Genomic DNA, 19,833 nt, shown 5'->3' on the forward strand with positions numbered 1-19,833 from the left:
AAATGCTTTTAAGTTAGGCACATTCATTTTTGCATAGGTCCATTTCGTCACTCTGTCCCACAGGCAAGATCTCTACTGGTTTACTAAAGGCCTATGTTACATCAGTCAGTCACATCCAACAGAAACCTGCTGAGGGCCTGTGTGGAGGCCCAACAGCCAACAGACATGGAGCCCTTCAACAGACTCTTGGTGAGACCCTCAGTTGCGGCCGGAGAAATGAGCAGAGCAAAAGTGTTTGTGCCGACCCTCTGAGCCACAAGCAACGGGAGGCTGAGGGCCACACCGCCAAAGGCCCCTAAAGCATTCCCGGCAAACAGACACACCGTCAGGCAGCAGGACAGGGAAGACAAACCGAGGCAGCGTGTCATAAGCGTGAGAGCGTCTGCTGAGAGCCAGTCACTCAATCCCAGCAGCAGACAGGAACCACAAAGGAGGATGTGGGCCGTGTTGTGGTCTTCACTGAGCCAAAGGAACTCAAAGGCGAACAGCGCTGGAGCCAAAACCTCGCCGGCCCACTCTGCTTCTCTCTGGATGGAGGCGAGGTATGAGCTGGAGGGAAGCAGGATGCAAAGTGCTGCAGAGAGTCCAAGCAGGAAGAGGCCTACTGAAGGAGCCCTGTGATCCTGCAGAGACAGGAGCAAAATGAAAGAGTGAGACATTCTACACATAGATTTATTGATTTATCTATTTTCTCACTAAAAATAACAGATCTCAACAAAGGGGTGACCAGAATACACATTCATTACATATTACAAATAAGCAGTTTAGCTGCAAAATACTCAACAGATTCATTATGCTAATTACAACTAATTATGTTCCGTTACCAGTAAATAAAATTGATACTAAAATGTCAGAAAGTGGTGAAAAATATCCATCACGTGTTTTGCTAAAAATAAGTTCAAAATCAAAGGCTAAACATCAATCTGAAAATGTATAACATTTTTAAGAAGCTGGAACCAGAAAATGTTTGGCAATTTTGCTTGAGAAAAAAAGACTTAAAAGAGCACTACTTTATCTAAATTATTATATTTTTTCTGTAGATCGACTAGCGTTAATTGCTAAATCGACTATGGTTTCTAAAAGTTTGTTAGTAAGTTTTAACATCATCTACATTGGCACTATGGTGAATGACACGTACCTTAAAGAGTCTGTAAGAAGAGTACAATGCTGTGGCAGACAAAATGATGTTGGAACAAGATGTTGTTACCCACTCTGTTACACAGGCCGCCATTGATCCTGAGGACGAGTGACACTCCTGTAAACATCCACGATTTTTGCAACTTTAGTTACTAAAACTGTTGCATGTATCTGAATATCGGATAGTATTTTATAAAGTCAGCTAATAAACACAGAGCACAAAGAAACCAAACTTTGTGCAGGAACACTTGCAGGTTTGTTTTGACACGTGACAAGTCCGGATATGGCCAGTGCGCATGCTCCAAGAGATGCCTTCATAGCTCCTCGTAAACGCTGCTACTGCACCAGCTGTAATACGCGTAAAATGTACCACGGGCCAAAGCGAATTACTTCAGTATTAATTTCTAAGTTTGAATTATTTTCGAAAGCAATTTTCCTTGTTTTATATGAGACTGTGCTCTGCAAATAAATTCGAACTTAAAATACGTTTACAACCCATCTGTATTATTATTATATATATCTGTATTACACAACTAACATTTTAAATAGTGCTGTAGCCAACAATCTGCCAAACTTTTTAAAAATCATTACTGTTTTCACTCTTTAAAAAAGTGAAGTGTATTCGGATTTTGATAAGACTGCCTTATTATTAGGTTATGTGAATTAAAGGTACATTCATATCTAGCACTATGGCAAACAGGATTTTTTTCAATGGTGTATAGAAAATAATAACCAGTTAGTATGAGTTCCAGCCTACTGGTTGTACGCAGCAGTAATGCAGGAAGAGGTGCCTAATTTCCTACGAAAGTAACGTTACCTGAAGGCAGCTTAAGTTCGAAAAGTATGGCGGCGGCGTGTTTGACAACCATAACAGAGCAATGGATACGGGAGAGATTACAACTAAAACATCCATGTCTAGGTAACATTATGTCATGCTAATACAAGCAGTTGTGTCGGAGTAAATGTCAGTTGAATTACGGGTTAAGTCGTGCAGTTTAGCTTTTGTCACTAAAACTCAATTAGCCAGTTACTTTCCCAAACCGTAGCATCGGCGGCTAAGCTAACGGAAGCTAACATAGCCTCTAGCAATTAACTGTCACCTGCTGCAAACCACAGAAGCAAATAACTGAGCGCAGTCTCATGTAAGTTATACATTAAACTCTTTAAACAGGTGATGTCCGCTCACTAAGCCTCCCGGGGACGTACGAGGAGAAGATAAGACGTCTTGGAAACTCACTGAATAACTTTGTCCGTCTGAAGTCTCTGGACCTCTCCTGCAATGCGCTGGTCTCCATTGAGGTAACGTTGGGTTTAAACGCTCTACCACATCCTCAAGATGAATGCTGGGAAAAAGGTCGACCATTTAAAGTCCAGTTGTCCCCTTTTCATTTCCTTATTATACATTTGTATGCACGTTTCTGACAATACGTGGTTTTAATAAGCCCTTTTAATGCTGTATGGTTTCCTCCCCAGGGGGTTCAACATGTGAAAGTGCTGGAGAGGCTGATCCTGTACTATAACTGCATACCTTCCCTTGAAGAGGTGAAAGTGCTGTTCGAGCTGCCAGCTTTGAGAGAGCTTGACCTCAGGCTCAACCCTCTGGCCAAAAGTTACCCACGATACCGTCCTTGTCTGGTGCACGCCATGCCCAACCTACGCAAGCTCGGTAACATATAGCCATGTCGCCCAGGTTGTGCTAACCACAGGTAAGCTTTGATCATAACTAAGTGTCCGCTTGCCTTATAGATGGTTGTTCAGTCAGAGACACCGAGCGCAAAGCTGCCATAATGCAGTTCTCCTCTGACCTTCTACCTCTGCAGAAGAGCTCGTCTTTGACTCAGGTTGCTGACCAGAGGTACGCTGATTGTCAGATGCTTCAGTTTAGGTGTTTCAGCTCAACGTTGACTTGATAGAACCCGTAGTCCACAAACCAATGGGTGAAGTCACTGTGACTACGTCCACTTATCATATACAGTCTGCAGGTTAAAACCTCGGGTGCCAAAAACACCCACTAAAAATCGCCATGATCACAACAATGAACTCCTTTCCGACATGTTCTGGAGTTGTATCTTTACCGTCTTGCTTGTGGTTCCCAGAAGCAGTGATCAGAGACTGGCTTTAGTTGACCGCTTGACCAGGAGGCTCTCTCTCCTGACTGACACCGATGATATTGTGTTGAATTTTGCCACGACGAATCATGGAGACCAAAGTGCAACTCAGGCCCACTCGGTTCTCAAGGAGGCCAAAGGTAAGATGTCAAAGTATAGAAGCTAAGTCAAAACCAAACCAGTAGTATTTGTGTTCTCTTCAAACTTCTATTCATTCTGTCTCACAACCCAAAGAGGAGGAATCAAAAGACTTTACAGAACAGAGGTGTTCTACTCCAAAACAGGTGATTTTTATTTCACAACAACATAATCAGTTACATTATCATATATACTGAATGTGCCCCTCTTGTTCTTTTTTAAGGAAACCGCTAAATCCATCCTCAGGTATCCTCCTACAAAATACGGTACGTTTTTGCAGCTCTCTTCACAGCGAGTCATGGAGATATATAGTTGGGAAAGTGCATGTTACTGGTTTATTAAGAGGATGAAGACCGTTGTAATGACGGAGATAACAGTTTGTGGTTTAATGATCATTGTCTCCTCTTTTGTCCAAACTTTATGTGGATCAACGATATCATGTTCCACAAGCAACTAATCAAAAGAGCTGTACTTTTTATCTGTGGGTTTGAATAGGTAATCAGAGCTGGGTGAACACAGGATACAATACTTTATTTAGAAATGGAAATAATAAAGGAGACTAAATAAGTTGTACCCCGACCACTGTCCTGTCTTTTCCACTAGGTGGAGACAGGAGCCAATTATTTATTTTATAATTAACATGCACATCTAGGGTGAATTAATATTCGTGATTTATTATGTCATTTGTAATTTGACCAGATATCGCAAGGTCCAAAGTGCCACACATGAAAGAAGCATCTCATAAACGAAGCTCTACCTCATTAAAAGTCACTGAAAGACCAAAGGTGTCCTTTGGCCCCTATGTAGAGAAATGCAGACCTGTGCCTGGAAAACAAAAGCAAAAGGACTTCCCCAATCAAAGCAGACATGCAGCCAAGGGACATTACACCCCCAATCCTGGTAAGAACAGTGTCTGTACTTCATAAAATCCTTTGTCAGACGTCAACATCCACAAACGCATGTTGTTGAATGTGTGTTTTCAATATTTGAATGCAGATCAAAGTCACGGTCATAGTTCCTCATTGGCTAACATCCGGCCTCCCAGTCCACGTCGTCCTGGTTTGAATGTGTCTGACCTCTCAAACCCCATCTTACATCCTCCAAGACTGACCTACTCCAGTGTAAACGGGACTGAGGGGGGCTCCAGCCAGCAACAAGGGGACAAGAAAAAAAGGGTGGGAAGTGAATTCAGTCTAAAACGGAGTCATTATTATTTTGTTCCTACTACTTGTACACATCATATTTGAGGTTGTTTTCTCTCTGACGAACTCGTCTCTTATCTCATCTCCCAGGGTAGTTATAGGAAACCCCTGGAGATGCTCCTCAACCTCGTGGACAAACACTGGACCGGAGAGAGGTCATTGCATCATAACAACAACTTCCTGTGTGAGTTTGGTTTGGGGAATGTGGTATCTGATTACAGAAGCTTGAAGATAATGTCTGGCATCATCATTTCTATTTGTGGCTCTAGCGCGGGCGGTCCAGATCCTCTCTATGATGGAAAATGATATTTCCAGTCGGGAGGCCGAGGTCAGGACCTTACGACGGGAAGCTGACGCACTAAGCTTTCAAGCGGCTGCACGAGAGGAAGAGCACCGAAGTGAAGTCCGTAGCCTCTCCGCTCAGCTGGAGGTAGCCGGCAGTGGTGTTGTGAGTGGATTCAGCACGAGAAAACGATGTTGATCTCCAGGTGATGGTTTTAGAAGAGCGCACTGTATTTATTGTCTTTTCTCTAACACAGGGCAAATTAAACGAGCAGCTGAGGATTGTCTTGGGGGAAAATGTCACTCTACAGAAACAGCTCATCAAGTTAGAACGACAGTATCTCAAGTCTATGATGAAAAGTTCACCTGTTACTCAGATCAAAGGTGAGTGTGAAGGCCAATGGGAGACACGTACAGTGCCTCCTTGCTGTTTTTCCAATTTAGTTGGGGCTTCATAGCAAAGGGGGTGAATATGCACGTATCACATTCCAGTTTTTTTTATTTTTAGAGTTTTTCCTCATTTCACCATTTTAGTGTAGGCCCATTAACTTAAAATCCAAATAAATAAATCATTTAAATTCCAGGCTGTAATGGATGAATAAAGAATACTTTTGCAATGCACTGAACGAGTGATCATTTAGCTGTTTTCCTGACAAACTCACATTTTGTGCTTGCACATTCTCAGAGGCTCAGACTGAAGTGGAGGAGCTGAGGAAAGAGATCGAGGGGTTGAGGGTGCAGGAGGCTGAGAATGTCAAGGATTTGTCAAATATGCTGCAAGAAAGCCACAGGTAAGAAGTCGGGCCATTTTAGTGTTAGCACTTTGTTTTGCTGTCACAACCACAACCACAACCGTGATGTTCTCGCACCTAAACCAGCCCTACTGTGTTGTTTTTGTCTGCGTATGTACTGCAGGTCCCTGGTGGCTACCAACGAGTGTTTGCTAGCTGAGCTGAAGGGAAGTGGGGAGCTTTGAAGAGGAATTTGAATGAAAATATCAAAGCAAGAATATGCCGAACGTCACGTTAACATTGCTTTCGCTGCACGAGGCCCAGCAGCTACAGACTGATTTTTTTCTTTATCACTGCAGTGTACATGTCATTTGTGTGTGTTCCTTGCCCTTTTGAAAATGTTTCATTATTTAAAAGAACTGAAGAAAAAAAAGCCAGCGTTTGGTTGCTGTAAACCGTAACGGGGAAAGGCAATTAATTCAAGGAGGTTTGTGTATAAGTGTGTGACAGGGCTGTTATGTTAAATGAATGTAAGGGGGGAGAATGTCAGTGAGGAGAGGTCATAATGTATTTTCTGGATCAGTGACAAGATTGTGTCTCTCTTAGCTGCTTTCACGTTTTTTTTAGGTCACTTGTGTCTCCATCTGCTTTGTACGCTGCAGTGGAATGAATGCATCTAGATTCCAGCTGCACTGACTATTTATACCTCTGCCTTCAGGGCTGGAGAGCCACACACACACACTGATGCACTTCCCTCTCAGAAACACTAATTCAAACGTTGATGCCCCTGCATGTACCGAGTGTAGCTGTTGTTTTTATGTGAATGCTCGGCTCAATGGCCGTCGCTACTGGTGGGGAGTTCTGATGTGTTCCCGAAAAAGCCATAAGAATATAAAACATTGTCTTTTGACTGACACCCGGTAGCCGACTAAGCGGAGGTTCTGGGGTGTGTTTTTTATTTTAAGTAATGCATTACAAATCATGAACACATTAAGATATCTACAGAACAAAAACACTGCATGCACCGGGGCACAATAGTACATTAAAAGTTATTAAAAAATAAGACAATATTGTTCCTCCACAGTGAAGGTGCACAGTATTTGGCATTAATCACAGAAAACAGATCAAGCTACTGCAGCAGACAAAACAAACACACTTAATAGCTGCTAGATTTGCATTGATGCATGATTCTTCATCAGCTGAGGCTACAGGTAGTGTGTGACACAAACTGTCACTATGTTGGAAAAATATTCTACAAAAGTGTTGTAATTTTCCCTTTTATCTCATACAGAATACGGCGGTAAAAACCTGCTTTTGTTTTCAGTTGAATTGGTGCCTTGGATGAGAGTACCGCGCATAAAAGGTACTCTGAATCTTTACCAACAGACAAATATAATAGCGTTGCAGCGTAGCTGACTTTGACCACAATTTCATCTCTCCCTGTTTTTTAGCAATAAATTATTGAAGTCTGTCCAGTAGTCTGTACTCACAGCAGTTCAGATAAGATATGACACACTCCTGTCATCTGTATGCTTCTGAATCAAATGCAATAAACATGCACAAAGTACAGCAATACAGAAAACACAACATAGGAAGCCAGTGTTATAAATTAAGCCATGTGGCTATAACTTTTTCAGAATATACACAATCTTAGCACAAATATATTAGAACTACTGTAGAAATCCGATGAGGAAATATGAGTAGAATGTTAAAAATACAATCTTGTACAACTGAGCTTGTATATTGTGGTTAGAGCTTCCTTCTTCAGCTAAATAGATTCATTTAAAAATTGAAATGCATGTTGGCAAAATGGTTTGTAGTCTGAATAAAGCCATCGAAAGAGAAAATGGATTCTATTGTATTTTTTGTTGAAGTGTTGTAAGCAGGCATATTTAAAATGGTAGGGGCTGTTTTGTGTTTCATATTGACAAAAGTAAAATGAATCTTCAGTCACAGTTAACTACATTGTGTCTTTGCAAACAGTTTTTAAAAAGTTGACAAAACCCTTCATATATTTTCTTGGTTTGAGCTGAAGGCAAATTATTCAAATGACAGTGTGAGCTTATACAATAAAATGAACCGCAGAAATGTATGAAGACTTAAAGTCACTAGAAGGGATGGCAGACAGACAATTAACACGGAAGATGGACAAATTTAAGTTTTCAAAAGAAATAAACATTGATAATACAGTGTCAAAAATGTGCCAATTCTTACTTAAACTCAACACATTAAAAATGCATTTCTTCAGCTAAGTATGGGATTAGAAAAGAATTTCCATTAGAATGTGCAATGTTGTTAATTACTCAAACTGTTGTCCCACTTTTGTTTTTCTTGGCATGTTCATTGTGCTCAATAAATAGAAGGCCCTATCGTAAGAACACAGCTTCAATATTCATAGCATAGCAGTTTTCTCTCTTGTACTCTTCCGTGTTTGGCAGTAACTTGCATTCAGACAGGAATGTACCAGCTGGTGACGACTTGGTAAAAATAGATGTAAACAGTTTTCCAGTTCTCACACTTCTCAAAGAGAGGAACTTAAAAACATCTCTCTCTCTCACACACACACACACACACACAGACAACAGATGGGTGGGAAAATATATGAAATCGTATTCTTTTGTGCTTTCTTTGATTATTCATTTAATTGAAAATTATCCTAGTAGTTGATCGAATGTTTATTTCCGTATGCTCGCCCTCACACGGGTTTGCCCTCGGTAGGTTTATTCACTTTCTTTTCGTATGACCCTCGATGTTTGTACCCCGAGACGTATCCCGAAGTGTCAACCATGTCCACTCGTCCCGCCTTACCCTTCCCGCGGCCGGTGTTGTCGAAACGCTCCTTGTGTGACCCTGTAAACTTAGTGGGGTCTGTCAGACGGCTCACTGTCGGGGAAGCCACGGCTCTCTACGAGGAAGTTAAGAAAACATTTGAGTAAATTCTGCGATTGCTGGTATGGAAAGTTAATATTTACGCTTTGAGTCTTACCGTGACTCCTGCGATGACGGGTGTTTTCCCCTCAATCAGCTTGAAGACCTCGGCCTCAGCCTCATCTCCAGACTTTTCTTTATATTTCTTCCTGGCCAGATCTCCGAGTGCAACCTTGAACTCGTCGTATGTGATGGTGCGACAGGATTTCTTCCTGAAATGAAGGTGGAAAAGTAGCTTAAGTATGGGATAACACCTAATAGCACATAAAACCCCCGCAAAAAAATGATCTCAACTGTGTCTCCGGGGAAAGAAACGCTGCATTTAGGCTCGCTGTGTCAACTTCTCTACAGCCTGTCAGAGTTGGAAAGCTTAAAATGAGAGCGGACGGTCGTGTACACAGAGCCATGTGTGATCACTTCAACATGGCAGATGTAAGACACAGCATGGAGATGGTATCCTGCTGAGATAAACAGTGAGAAACCTTTCACTGTTTGGATCTCGTCTCCCTGTACTTCACTGTTGTCTGAGCAACCGGACAGACTTATACACACGCACCTGTGGGCTGTATATGTGAGTGTGTCTTCATATCATGTATCATATTGTGTCCAGCTGTATAGTTCAGCTGCAGTAGTCAGCACCCAGAGCCCTGATGGTTTTAATTCATGCTAGGGACCTTTATTCTCATTTATAAGATCAAACAGCTGACAATACTACACCACAGATCATCATCATCAATTATTCTCCTTCTGAGAGTGCTCTAGTTGTTTAACTGGCCATTTGCACTTCCATGTAAAAACAAAAGTGCATAGTAACACAAACACAAACAGCCATTGCCGTGGTGATAAATCACATAAACAACAGCCTGTAAAGCCTGCAGTCTTCCTGGGCAACCTGCTGTCATAGCAACAAGCTACAGTAAACATGCATGTTTGGTTTTATTATTAATTTGACTCATCCATTGAGAGGTTTTGTTTGGGCGATCTATCAGTGTTGAACATTTGACAGCTCCATTCCTTTGCACCTGTTCCATGCTGTCTATTGTCAGAAGGGAAACTGGACTTCCAGCTGCCGTTTCTGTCCGTGGAAGTTAACTGTGCGCCCTGTGCACGTCTCCCCATACTGAGTTATTTAATTCTCCAAAGTATTAAGGGTTAAGCTCTGTAAATAAACACCAAATCAAATTCTGAGGCTGCGATAAGGTTGAGAAGGACAAAGGTTAGAGGGCGAGTTGAGCTTTGCTTCAGTCCGGGATACTGCGGTAGCTGACTTACTGTTTATTATAGTTCAACCATCTGCAGTACATGGTCCACGTGCATCTGACACAACAGTAGCGGTCTGAATCCGTTTCATGCTAAAGATGCTCCTTCACCGCCTACGTCCGTGTTCAGTGATAAGGAAACACAACCGAAGCCGCCATAAGACCATGCTAGTGACTAATTAGTCCACACCAGATTTCGACCTCATCCATAGTTTACGCTGTGGTGTTCTGGCTCCAAGCAGGCAGACAAGACAGCACAGCAGAGACTGGATGTGCTGCAACAGACCTCCATATACCCACAATAAACATGGATTCTTTCGGCCGTACTGTGATTAGCCAGTGCTCATTAAGATGATTAAAGGGAAAGTGGAGATCTGCATCTTTGGCATGGCAGCCCTGCCACATGAAAACGAGCCCCCCCCCCCCCCCCCCAGTATGTACCTCTTTTTATCCTGTGGCTGACTGAAGTGTTAGCACGCCACACGTTTTGTTCGGATTCTACTGTACAATCCTCCTCGACACAGCTGTGGTTTAATATGCAAGCATCACATCTGAGCATCTAATGTGGACAACGTTGCTCAAATTGCCCACATTTCTAAACATTGCTCACCAATGGAGTGGGATGTTATCAGGCAGTAAATCCTGCAGTCAGCTTTAAGATCACTCTCTAGTATTGCCAAGGAAAATGTTCCCAGCAGCAAACATGAACGCCCATTGCCATGCCAACTGTGTGAAGGTGCTGATGTGGGTGACTCACGGTCCTGGAAAACAAGGGTGCTCCTTTTGTTTTACAAATGTAGAAACATTTGTCAAGTTTACTGTAAGACGTCATGGCTGAAGTAATTAAGTTGCTTTTTATCTTTCAGCAGAGGAAATGTATGATAAAGGCGTCAAATAAATTCAAATATGTGAGTCAGTGTAAGTCTCTAGTATCTGAAGCCACATGCATGTTTGGCTATAGGCCTGAATCCTGCCACTGCCTTCTTGTGCATCTCCTTCAACATGTTTTGTAAGTTTTGAATTGAGGAAACTAACATGCATTATCAAATCCATTTCATAGAGGAACAATTCATTTTCAATACCTTCAAATATCTTTCTACATGATACACAATAAATCAGGAATAACAAATTACAGCAATTTTAGTTTCTGCTGTACTCTATGTCTGTAATAGTATTTTTTTTTATAAAGACAGGAATAAACAGTTTCAAATTGAAAAATCACACTAAAACCACTTTGGAATCTCCTGTATATACATATGTATGTACACAAAGTGACTGAGATTGAGCTACGGTTACACACCAGCGGGAGATGGAAAATATATGAAATCAGTGTGAGATTCACACTCCTGATGACTTGATGATGAGTGGCTACACTCTATCCTGGTTCATAACATCCAACCAGAATACAAAAAGATGAATAAAAAGCTGCTTTGTGTATGAATGAAGAGAAAACAAACCCACATTGTGAAAGCCCTGCCCTTTCCCTGCCGCTCTGTTTTCCTTTAAAAAACATTACACTGTTTGCCAGCTACAATAAAAGTCAGTGAAGTAGCCTGACATGACTCATGATGAATGGACAATCGCATTTCACCAAGTAAGACCTGCCTGTTGGTTCACTCTTTCTGTTCAGCGGCTACAGTTTGCTTGCTGAACCGGTATCCTGAGAAGAGTTCAGCAGCAGCACCATAACACTGCCTGTTAACTTTCTTTGAGGAACTTGATTCATTTGCTCAATCCCTCAAAAAAAAAAGGCAGACATTTTAAAAGTTGAACCATAAAAGTTGAAGTTTAAAGTTGATACAGGATCGGTGCAACATGATTATATTTAATCTCGGTTTTTGAGTAAAAACTTAACTTGACGTTTAAAGAGAGGTTTGAATTTTATATTTCTTAATTTTTAGCTAGTTTGAAAGGTAAACCATGATTTAAAGGAGTTAGTGTAAGCCAGCCTGGATGTGGTGGGGAAGATATCTACACACGTCTGTCAATATGTTATCAGCCCAAATACATTCAGTACAGTTGGACAATGTAAGCACAGTTGTACAGATGAAAAGTGCTTCTTCTTTGATGAAGTGATATTGAGGTCACAGCTTATTATTAGATTCTACTTCACGTAAATAAAGCAGGAGAGGATGAATCAAGCTGGCCGAAGGAGATACTGGATGAGCCATCGTGGCCTCTTGCTCTGGCTGCTGCTTCTGATTTACAGCCGAGCCAACTTGATAAATAAGAAACAAAGGCATCTTCTAAAACAAAGCCCGAAAACATGGAATTCAGTAACTACGAAATATCTGCCTCAGAGCTGTTTCTATCATGCTTGTGCCAATTTCAGTTTGACAAACATTAGTTTGCTTAATGTTTCCTTGGAGCAGGCCCTAATGAAACAGTTGACATCTTAATTAGGTATTATTAATAATAAGGTCGGGGCTTGTTTTACTTGACTGTGTGTGTGAAGACGATACCACAGATTCAATTCACTGAACACGAATGAAATAGAGTAGAAACATTGCTACAGTGCAGTCCTGAGACAGTTTTCCTCTCCACTTCTGTGTTCCTAACAACCATAATGGAACCCTGTTTGCACCACTTTAGTGGCCTCTTGGGCATGCTGATCTGGGTGACTAAGCCTGTAGTCATCTCAGCCGCTGCACCCGTGAAGTAACACTGAAGTAAAAGAATCCTGTAGTGGCATGCCTGTTACAAGATCTTAGCCGGGTCAGATGTTGACAGATTAAGTGAAAGCAAAAGACATTTAAGCAGTGAAAGGTAGCTTAAATAGGCTCAAATAAACAACATTGTCTTTCTTACTTGACTTTGCTGAAGACGATGTCAACGTCAGTGAGGGTGATGTTCTTGCCGTCAATCACGCCGCAGTCCTTGCAGAGCTTGGACCAGTTCTTGCCGTGCAAGTCTTTGCCGGTGGCGCGAGTGTCACCGTGGATGGCGAAGCGGCGAAACGACTCTTCCAAAGCGGTCACCTCCACTGGTGTGGACGAGCCCGCGCCTCCGTCACTGGTCCCATTAGAGTCCGTTGAAAGCCTTTTGGACAGCCGGTCTCTAGACTGGTCACTGTGCGGCTGTAAAGGGGCCGGGCCCATGTTGGGATGTTTGGCTGTCTGGACTTTAAAGTCGTCGATGTTGTCTCTGAGGGGGGGGGGGAATACATCATCCACATGATGTAAGAGCTGTACATGGCAGTTTTCAGTTGAGGTGATATATTGGAAAATGTAGTACACGCACTGAAGCTACTCTTTCGAACCACACAACTAAGTATTCAGAACACAAGAGGTCCTATTGGCTTTACATCAAGTAACAGCAATAAATAATTATTATCAAGATTTACTGGCAACGTTAATGGAGTTGATCACAATCAACAGATTCAAGAGAAAAGGGACAATTAATCACAGTCTGTACAGCAAGTAGAAAGAACATGAGATCTCACGGAAAAACTCTTCGGCAGAACGATAACAGTGTGTCATGCCTGGAGGTCAAGACACAGCTTGCCAACAAGCTACTTCTGGTACAATTAGACTCTCTCGAGGTGTGTTTTTGTGCTCACACTGCCTGTGAATGAGGCAGATGTCTTGCTTGTTCTAGTAAAGGATATAAATAGATCTCTGTGGAATTCAAAAGGCGCAGAAATCAAGAACCAAGAGAGCGGATGGATATTTGAACAAACACACGAAAATGTGAGGCGAAAGGCTCATAACATGACTTCTACAAAAAACTTACTTCTGGTCTGCCATGCTTGTGCGGGAATTTGGTTCCTTCTGTGCAGTGCTTGAATTAGCTGACTTTTGTTTTCTCTTTGTGCTGTGAAAAAGATGAGAATGGAGGTGAATACCGTGAGAGGATGTGTCTGCACATATGCAAGTGCCAGAGAGTGGAAGGGATGAAACTCATAAAACCAAAGCAATAAACACAGCACAACAAAAGGTACATTCCACATATATGCTCGTCATATATACTTGTCACTCTTTAATCGTGCTCCAATAAAAACACAATTATTTATGACATAATGTCTAATCCAGTCTGGCACACAGACAGGAAAGTTTAGGCTTTGCCTTCTGTGTTCCTGTGTCTCTGTCTCTGTGTGTGTTTCCCCTGATTACACTCATCCTACTCACCAGCCTTCGATCTCCTCATCACCCCTCACACACATATACTCCCCTGCTTTCCCTGTTCTGGTTGTCAGATCGTCCTTGTTCGTTCCCCTGTCTGTCCCAGCGTTTTGTCTCCCTGGTGTTTGCTCGGTGCTCTAGCATTTGCTCCTGATTGATCCTTTTGCCTTTCTTTTGTGTGTTTGGATCTTTCCCACAGCTCCGTTGGAGGCGCTTTAAGTTTGTTTATGACCTTTTGGACCAGTAAAGATTCCTAAGTTTAAACTCCACCTCGTCTCCAGTGTCTGTGTCTGCGTTTGAGTCTCCGATCTGCCCCTCGGGCGTGACACATTCAGAATGAAGTGAATAATAACCACAGAAAAGGAACAAGATCAAAATCCTCCTCATCATTAACTCCAAATGAACCCCAGATAACGTCTGTCTTTAAGCTATTGTTCGTTGTGACAGATCCTTAAAGGTTGCATTTGCACACTGAGCAGCATCGTCACTTTCCTCTCCAGCTTAAGATGATTTCATTCAGTTTGACTTTAGGGATTCCTCTCTAAACACATCATCATCCTGACTTGCATCTCTTTTGTATAGAGCAGCAGCATCTCACCATCAACTCAGCCTCACACTTAAACCACAACTGAAGTGCTTGCATTAGTCATTAAGGTAACTTTACTGCCATACAAAATAGCAAAAAGCCCCTCTGCTATTATTAATCACAAAATGTAATCCAAGTGATGGTGCTCTGCTCACCTTTCAGCTGTCCCCATACTTAGCTCAGCATCCTTAAAGGACCTGTGTTGCCATGGCAAAGTACACCGTCCTCAACAAAGTCTCTAAAACCAGTCGCTGCACTTGCTTCAATTTGATGCTAAAAAGATGCCAACTAGAGAGAGATGTCGTGTCCTGTGGACCTAAGCGTCTGCGCCAGCTACCAAAGTTTCAAGCAAGTCCCTCAAGTCGCCAATAAAGACTTTCACTCACCCCCAGTGGCCCCGTGTAAAGCGAAGGGTTGTGGACCCTGTGGCCAACAATTACGAATGTGACCGTGCTAAGTACAGCTGACACTTGAATGGGTACAAAAGGTCCAAGATTGACACTGCATAAAGCCATTATAATCACGATGTCAATTCTTAGAGGGACAAAAAAGGAGATTATTAATGTCTATGAATAATGGCATTCAGAGCAACAGACACTGGGAACCCATTGTCCAATGCTAGTGGCTTCTCTGTCTGACCCGTGCCCATTTATTCACACACACACACGCATGGTGACATCGCAGAGCACCACGATTGATGGAAGGGGTTTTGTAGTCATCTGTCATCGAGGGCTCAGGCCAAGACAATCCAAATAGTTATTGAGGTTGTTGATGCCTCAATGTTTTATTTATCTAGTATATCATTAACAAAGTACACGTAGAACCTGGTTACATATCTGTATCGTTTTTAACATCCTATGATCGATCTTTGTAGCTGTGCCTATTTAAGGTGAATATGTGTACATTTGCACTCAATGGTACGAGTGTGCTGGGGTTATAAATGGGATGTTACCATTAGTTGTCTGTTTCGGTCAATCATTTTATAACAGTAAATTAAATTTACAATTTAGCCCATAATTTGTACTTTAAGCATTTTAATATTTAAAGAACACAACAACATTGCTTACATGTGGAATAAGAAAAAATAACTTTAAAAATATATCTGAATAAATATTCAAGCATCAAATGTAATTAATCATTTTCTTTTCGCTCAATCGTTTAGTCTATAAAATGTCAGAAAATAATGTCCACAAGGTAATATCTTTAATGTCCATGTTTTGTACAACAAACAGCCCAATATCCAAAATATATTCAATTTACAAACAATATTCAATCCACCAGAAAATTGTCACATTTGATGCTGGAACCAGAGACCAAATATTATATGATAGAAGACTTATTAAAATACAATTAATCAATTATCAAAATTGTTGGCAATTAATTTTATATTGGACAAATCAAATAAGTCCCTTTAGGTCATCACACACATTTGGGGTTTTTAATTCACATACAATGATATTTTTTGTGGGAGATTTAGTGACTTATAATCAATAGACTTTCACTGTAATTCCAAAAAGGAAATGACAGTATTTCAACTAATATTCATAAAAATAATATGATACTGAGGTTCCATCTAATACTAACTAAACAGTCATTTAGTGGAGATCCACATCCTTTCAAATAGAGTACCGGTAACTACTTGCTGTGTGTTTTCCTTTGTGCTTGAATGACAGCAGACACATCTTTGTGAGAAACAAAGGAATCTTTTTACTCTCTCTCCTCCTCCTCTAATTTATAGTCAGTAGTTTCAAGAGTCCAAGTCCTCAGTACAACAAGCCTCCTCAAACCACATCATGTTCAATACATGAAGGAGAGGTCATTAACACAGTTCAGTGGCCTGAAGTAGAACACAAACAGAGATGAAAGGAAATGTAGTGCTCTGATAGACTATAAACCCTTTATAAACTGTATAGTATGGAGTAGAGACCGTTTGGTGCTGTAAAGCTGTACTTAACCAATACGGTGTTTTGGCCCAAATTCCTACTCTGTGTATTTTAAAAATGAGACCAGTACAACCATCGTAGTGGTGGTTTTGTCCTGTGTCTTTTTTTTCTGCCCCACTTTGCCACATACACATACGAGAAGCCATTTGGTTCAGGGCAGATCTCCAGAGACAAATCTGTAACTGGATGACAGCATGCTTACATACACTCGCCTTCTGGCAATACACTGCACAGATCAGCGCTTTAACCATAAATTGACCCATTTTTAACCGCATCTATTCATAGCAACAATACGCAGCCATGGCTGGAACATTCTTTTCATTCTCAAGGGAGGAGCTCAGCCAGTAGACAACATGCAGGCTGAGATACCAAAACACGAAACAGTTTCTTAGTTTGGCAGATGTCGTTTCACCCACAGTGTGATGTGAGTGTGTTTGACCGAGGCCGACTCCTCCATCGTGGTGAGTGGGCATGCAGAGATCCCATCTGCTTTCTATCTAGATCGGTGTCCTTTCCAGGCAGCTGCTCAGGCATGTGTCAGTCAATCAAAATGTAAAACAGAGACCATCGTTACTACACTGAAGCCCCCAGTGTCCTCAAAACGTATCTCCATCTATAGTCCACCATATCTACCAGTTTTCTGCTATGTATACTCGTGACTACTCCTCTGTGCCGTACCTCCATTGTTAACCTAAAACTAATAAAACACATTAGTGAGCCATAGAGCTGCAACGATGAGTGGATTATTCTATTAGATCACCAGAAAATGAATTGCTAACTATTTTCATCATCGATTAACTGTTAACGTCATCATTCAAGCAAAACTAGCAAACATTTGATGGTTCCAGCTCCTTCAAATTGAGAATTTATAATAAATTTGATATTTTTTGAGACAAAACATGTTCCTTCATTACAATGAAGGTGTGTGTTGTGGTTTATTTTGACATAATTATATGTGTCTGTGTGTATTATTTATATATATATATACACATAATATAAATAGTTTCTAGTGCACCTAATGTGCATTACTCCTCTGCAGAAAATAGATCCCAACAAACGTATACTTAAAACTACAGTGCCCATTTGTTTAATGAAAATATTTGGCTCTTTATAAAAATAAATCAAGATATTGTGACCCTTTTTTAATATCTACATCTTCAGTAGAAAACAATGAGTGAGTGCCACAGGCAGCATGGCAAACATATGGAAGCCTTATCCTTCAACATGGTCTGTTTCAGGCACTGACACCACTAAATAGAACCTCTAAACCATTTCCCAGTTTGGCCACAGTCCCCCACCCTCACTGTTCCCCCAAAGACATAAGGAGAGCGAGTATGACATCAGCATGCTGCAGACCGGGTCTGAGGTCACCACCACTCCGTCTCTATTCAGTCCTCGCCTCCCTAAGCCCTTTAACTGCTCGGTGAGTCAAAGATCTTGGCAAGCATTGTGCAGTAGAAAAACAAGATGTTTGCAACAAGCAGCTACAGTGGTTATTGTTGGCAGCAGCAGCAAGCCAAATAGAGGTATAAGGCAGTGTAAAGTCAGCCGTGGGGTCCTAATGCAACCCCGCGTTTGTGAGGAATACATCATGCCATAAACAGCATAACTGTCCCTGACATGGCTCAGATGGAGAGAGGTCTGTTGATCCAGCAGCAAATTAGCTCTGAGTCCAGTTACATTTTTTTTGAAGCCAGACTGTGTTGTATAATGGCTCTCTCAGTTAATCAAGATAAAGTCATTTTTAAGTCTTTGTAATGACAAAGAAATGCCATGTAGTGTCTTTGTTATCTTCTCCTGCAGCCAGAGCTCTTGGACCAATGCAATGAAACCTAGGACAGTAAAATCTGGGACAAAGTCAGTGACTGTTTTTTCTTTTCATGCATACCTAATTTAACCTATGGGGAATGCTGCTGCAAAACCATTTACTGAGAAAAAAACAAACATACCTTCCTTAGATGTACTGTATTTGAAGGGCCTCCTATTATCCTATTTATTATCCCTAAGAGCAATTCACAGTAGATCAGGATGCTAATGAAAGCGGGCGTCATTTTATTTGTTCATGCAAAATTATGTAACTACCTACAAATGTAAGCCAGCAGCTTGGCATGAGAGCTGCAGCAACATGCCAAATACATTGTCATTCTTTCTGACAAGTAAGGATGCTTATTGCAGAAGCCTTCACTCTGGCTCTCACCCAGCCCGCTTTAAAAAAGATTAACAGAGGAGAAAAAGCTTGTGTTTATGTTACTAGACATGGCGGCAGCTGTGTCAGTGCGAAACATGTTACATAAACTTGCAGATGCCAGATTCACACTGAGTCCACGTGATCAGGTTGTTATTGTCAGACCCTGATGGGTGTTTGCCAATGCAGAAAATGGCATTTTAGGAAAAATACCCTTTCAAATTTGATTCAAGTTTGCAGAGCAAATAGCACCTTCAGGAATCAGCTGCATTTTGTGTGGGTTGTCATCGAAATCTTCATTTGTCATAATGTGAAAACATGCAGGTGTAGCATGAGCCAAAACAAGCAACAATTTGAGAAATGATGGCAAATGAAGTTATAATCACCTGGTGATGTAATCCTCCCCTTCCTTGTCAAATTCACAAAACCATAATTGCGCGTCGCGGAGTCCTGAAGTCGGTTTCGTCCGCGCTGCCTGAACTCAAGTGTGCTCGACGGTTTAATTCTCTCCGAGATGCTGAAGAGAAACCAGCGCGCTGATTGGCTGCCCGCCCACGAGCTGTTTTCGTCTTGCCTCGGTGTTGTTTGCCTGTGATGGTGCCACAGTGCTCAGTGCTCAGTGGAGCGCTCATAAACAAGCTTTTTGGTGCTTAGAGAGGTGGAGAAGGAAGGTGTACACACTGGACGTGGATGGTTTTATATTGATGCATTCATTATTAATAAACAACCAGTATGAAGCCCCTGTGTACGTGTGTGTGTGTGTGTGTGTGTAGGTGTGTGTGTGTGTGTGTGTGACCATGAGCCACAGAGTGAGGAAATGAGAGGCCAAGGGTCACATACAAGCAATACAAATATTTTTAAGATTAGTACTTTGATCATGACTTGTTCAAGCACAGGATTTTTGAATGTTCCGGTTGGTCAGTTGGCTCGAGGGAATTGACTCGCAGGACTTCACTTTATATCACGACGGGAAATTCTCTGTCGGCAAAAAGGATGCTTATCTTGCCAAGACTGCCCTCTGAATCTTACTAGTAATTCCAAGCTCTCGGATATACTATTCAAAAACATGCATCTCTATGAGCAAAAGAAAGGGCTTGATAAATAAAAAAAACCTTAACTGGGAGAAATCACTTGATGACATAATAGTCTATCTAAAGCTGCTTCGAGTGCGCCACCGTGTGGTTAATAGCAGCCCTCACCCCATTTGGTGCTT

The 19,833-nt window shown here is 41.6% G+C and overlaps 2 protein-coding genes across 3 annotated transcripts; one reads left to right on the forward strand and one right to left on the reverse strand.

The window, feature by feature from the left end:
* Positions 1–1,980: 1,980 nt before the first annotated feature.
* Positions 1,981–5,918, forward strand: cep72 (centrosomal protein 72; the record flags this gene model as incomplete). The annotated part of the gene is made up of 14 exons (XM_079275994.1): positions 1,981–2,056; positions 2,309–2,436; positions 2,611–2,803; positions 2,884–2,992; positions 3,234–3,385; positions 3,480–3,529; positions 3,607–3,649; positions 4,191–4,283; positions 4,380–4,558; positions 4,676–4,769; positions 4,855–5,033; positions 5,125–5,251; positions 5,553–5,658; positions 5,783–5,918. The coding sequence occupies 14 exons, from the start codon at positions 1,981–1,983 to the stop codon at positions 5,841–5,843; spliced, it is 1,590 nt and encodes a 529-aa protein (XP_079132120.1). The 3' UTR covers positions 5,844–5,918.
* tppp (tubulin polymerization promoting protein) lies at positions 5,911–19,090 on the reverse strand. 2 transcript variants are annotated; one of them, XM_079275995.1, is made up of 5 exons: positions 14,648–14,758; positions 13,518–13,598; positions 12,594–12,929; positions 8,585–8,738; positions 5,911–8,503 (listed from the first exon to the last, which is right to left on the reverse strand). In XM_079275995.1, exons 1-5 carry the CDS (start codon positions 14,662–14,664, stop codon positions 8,294–8,296), a joined length of 798 nt encoding a protein of 265 aa, XP_079132121.1. In that variant the 5' UTR covers positions 14,665–14,758; the 3' UTR covers positions 5,911–8,293. The 2 variants fall into 2 exon arrangements, with proteins under 2 accessions (XP_079132121.1, XP_079132122.1); XM_079275996.1 differs by lacking the exon at positions 14,648–14,758 and adding an exon at positions 19,007–19,090 and having other exon boundaries at positions 5,913–8,503.
* Between the last annotated feature and the right edge of the window lie 743 nt (positions 19,091–19,833).

Source organism: Melanostigma gelatinosum (assembly GCF_949748355.1).
Source record: "Melanostigma gelatinosum genome assembly, chromosome: 9".
NCBI classification, from domain to species: domain Eukaryota; kingdom Metazoa; phylum Chordata; class Actinopteri; order Perciformes; family Zoarcidae; genus Melanostigma; species Melanostigma gelatinosum.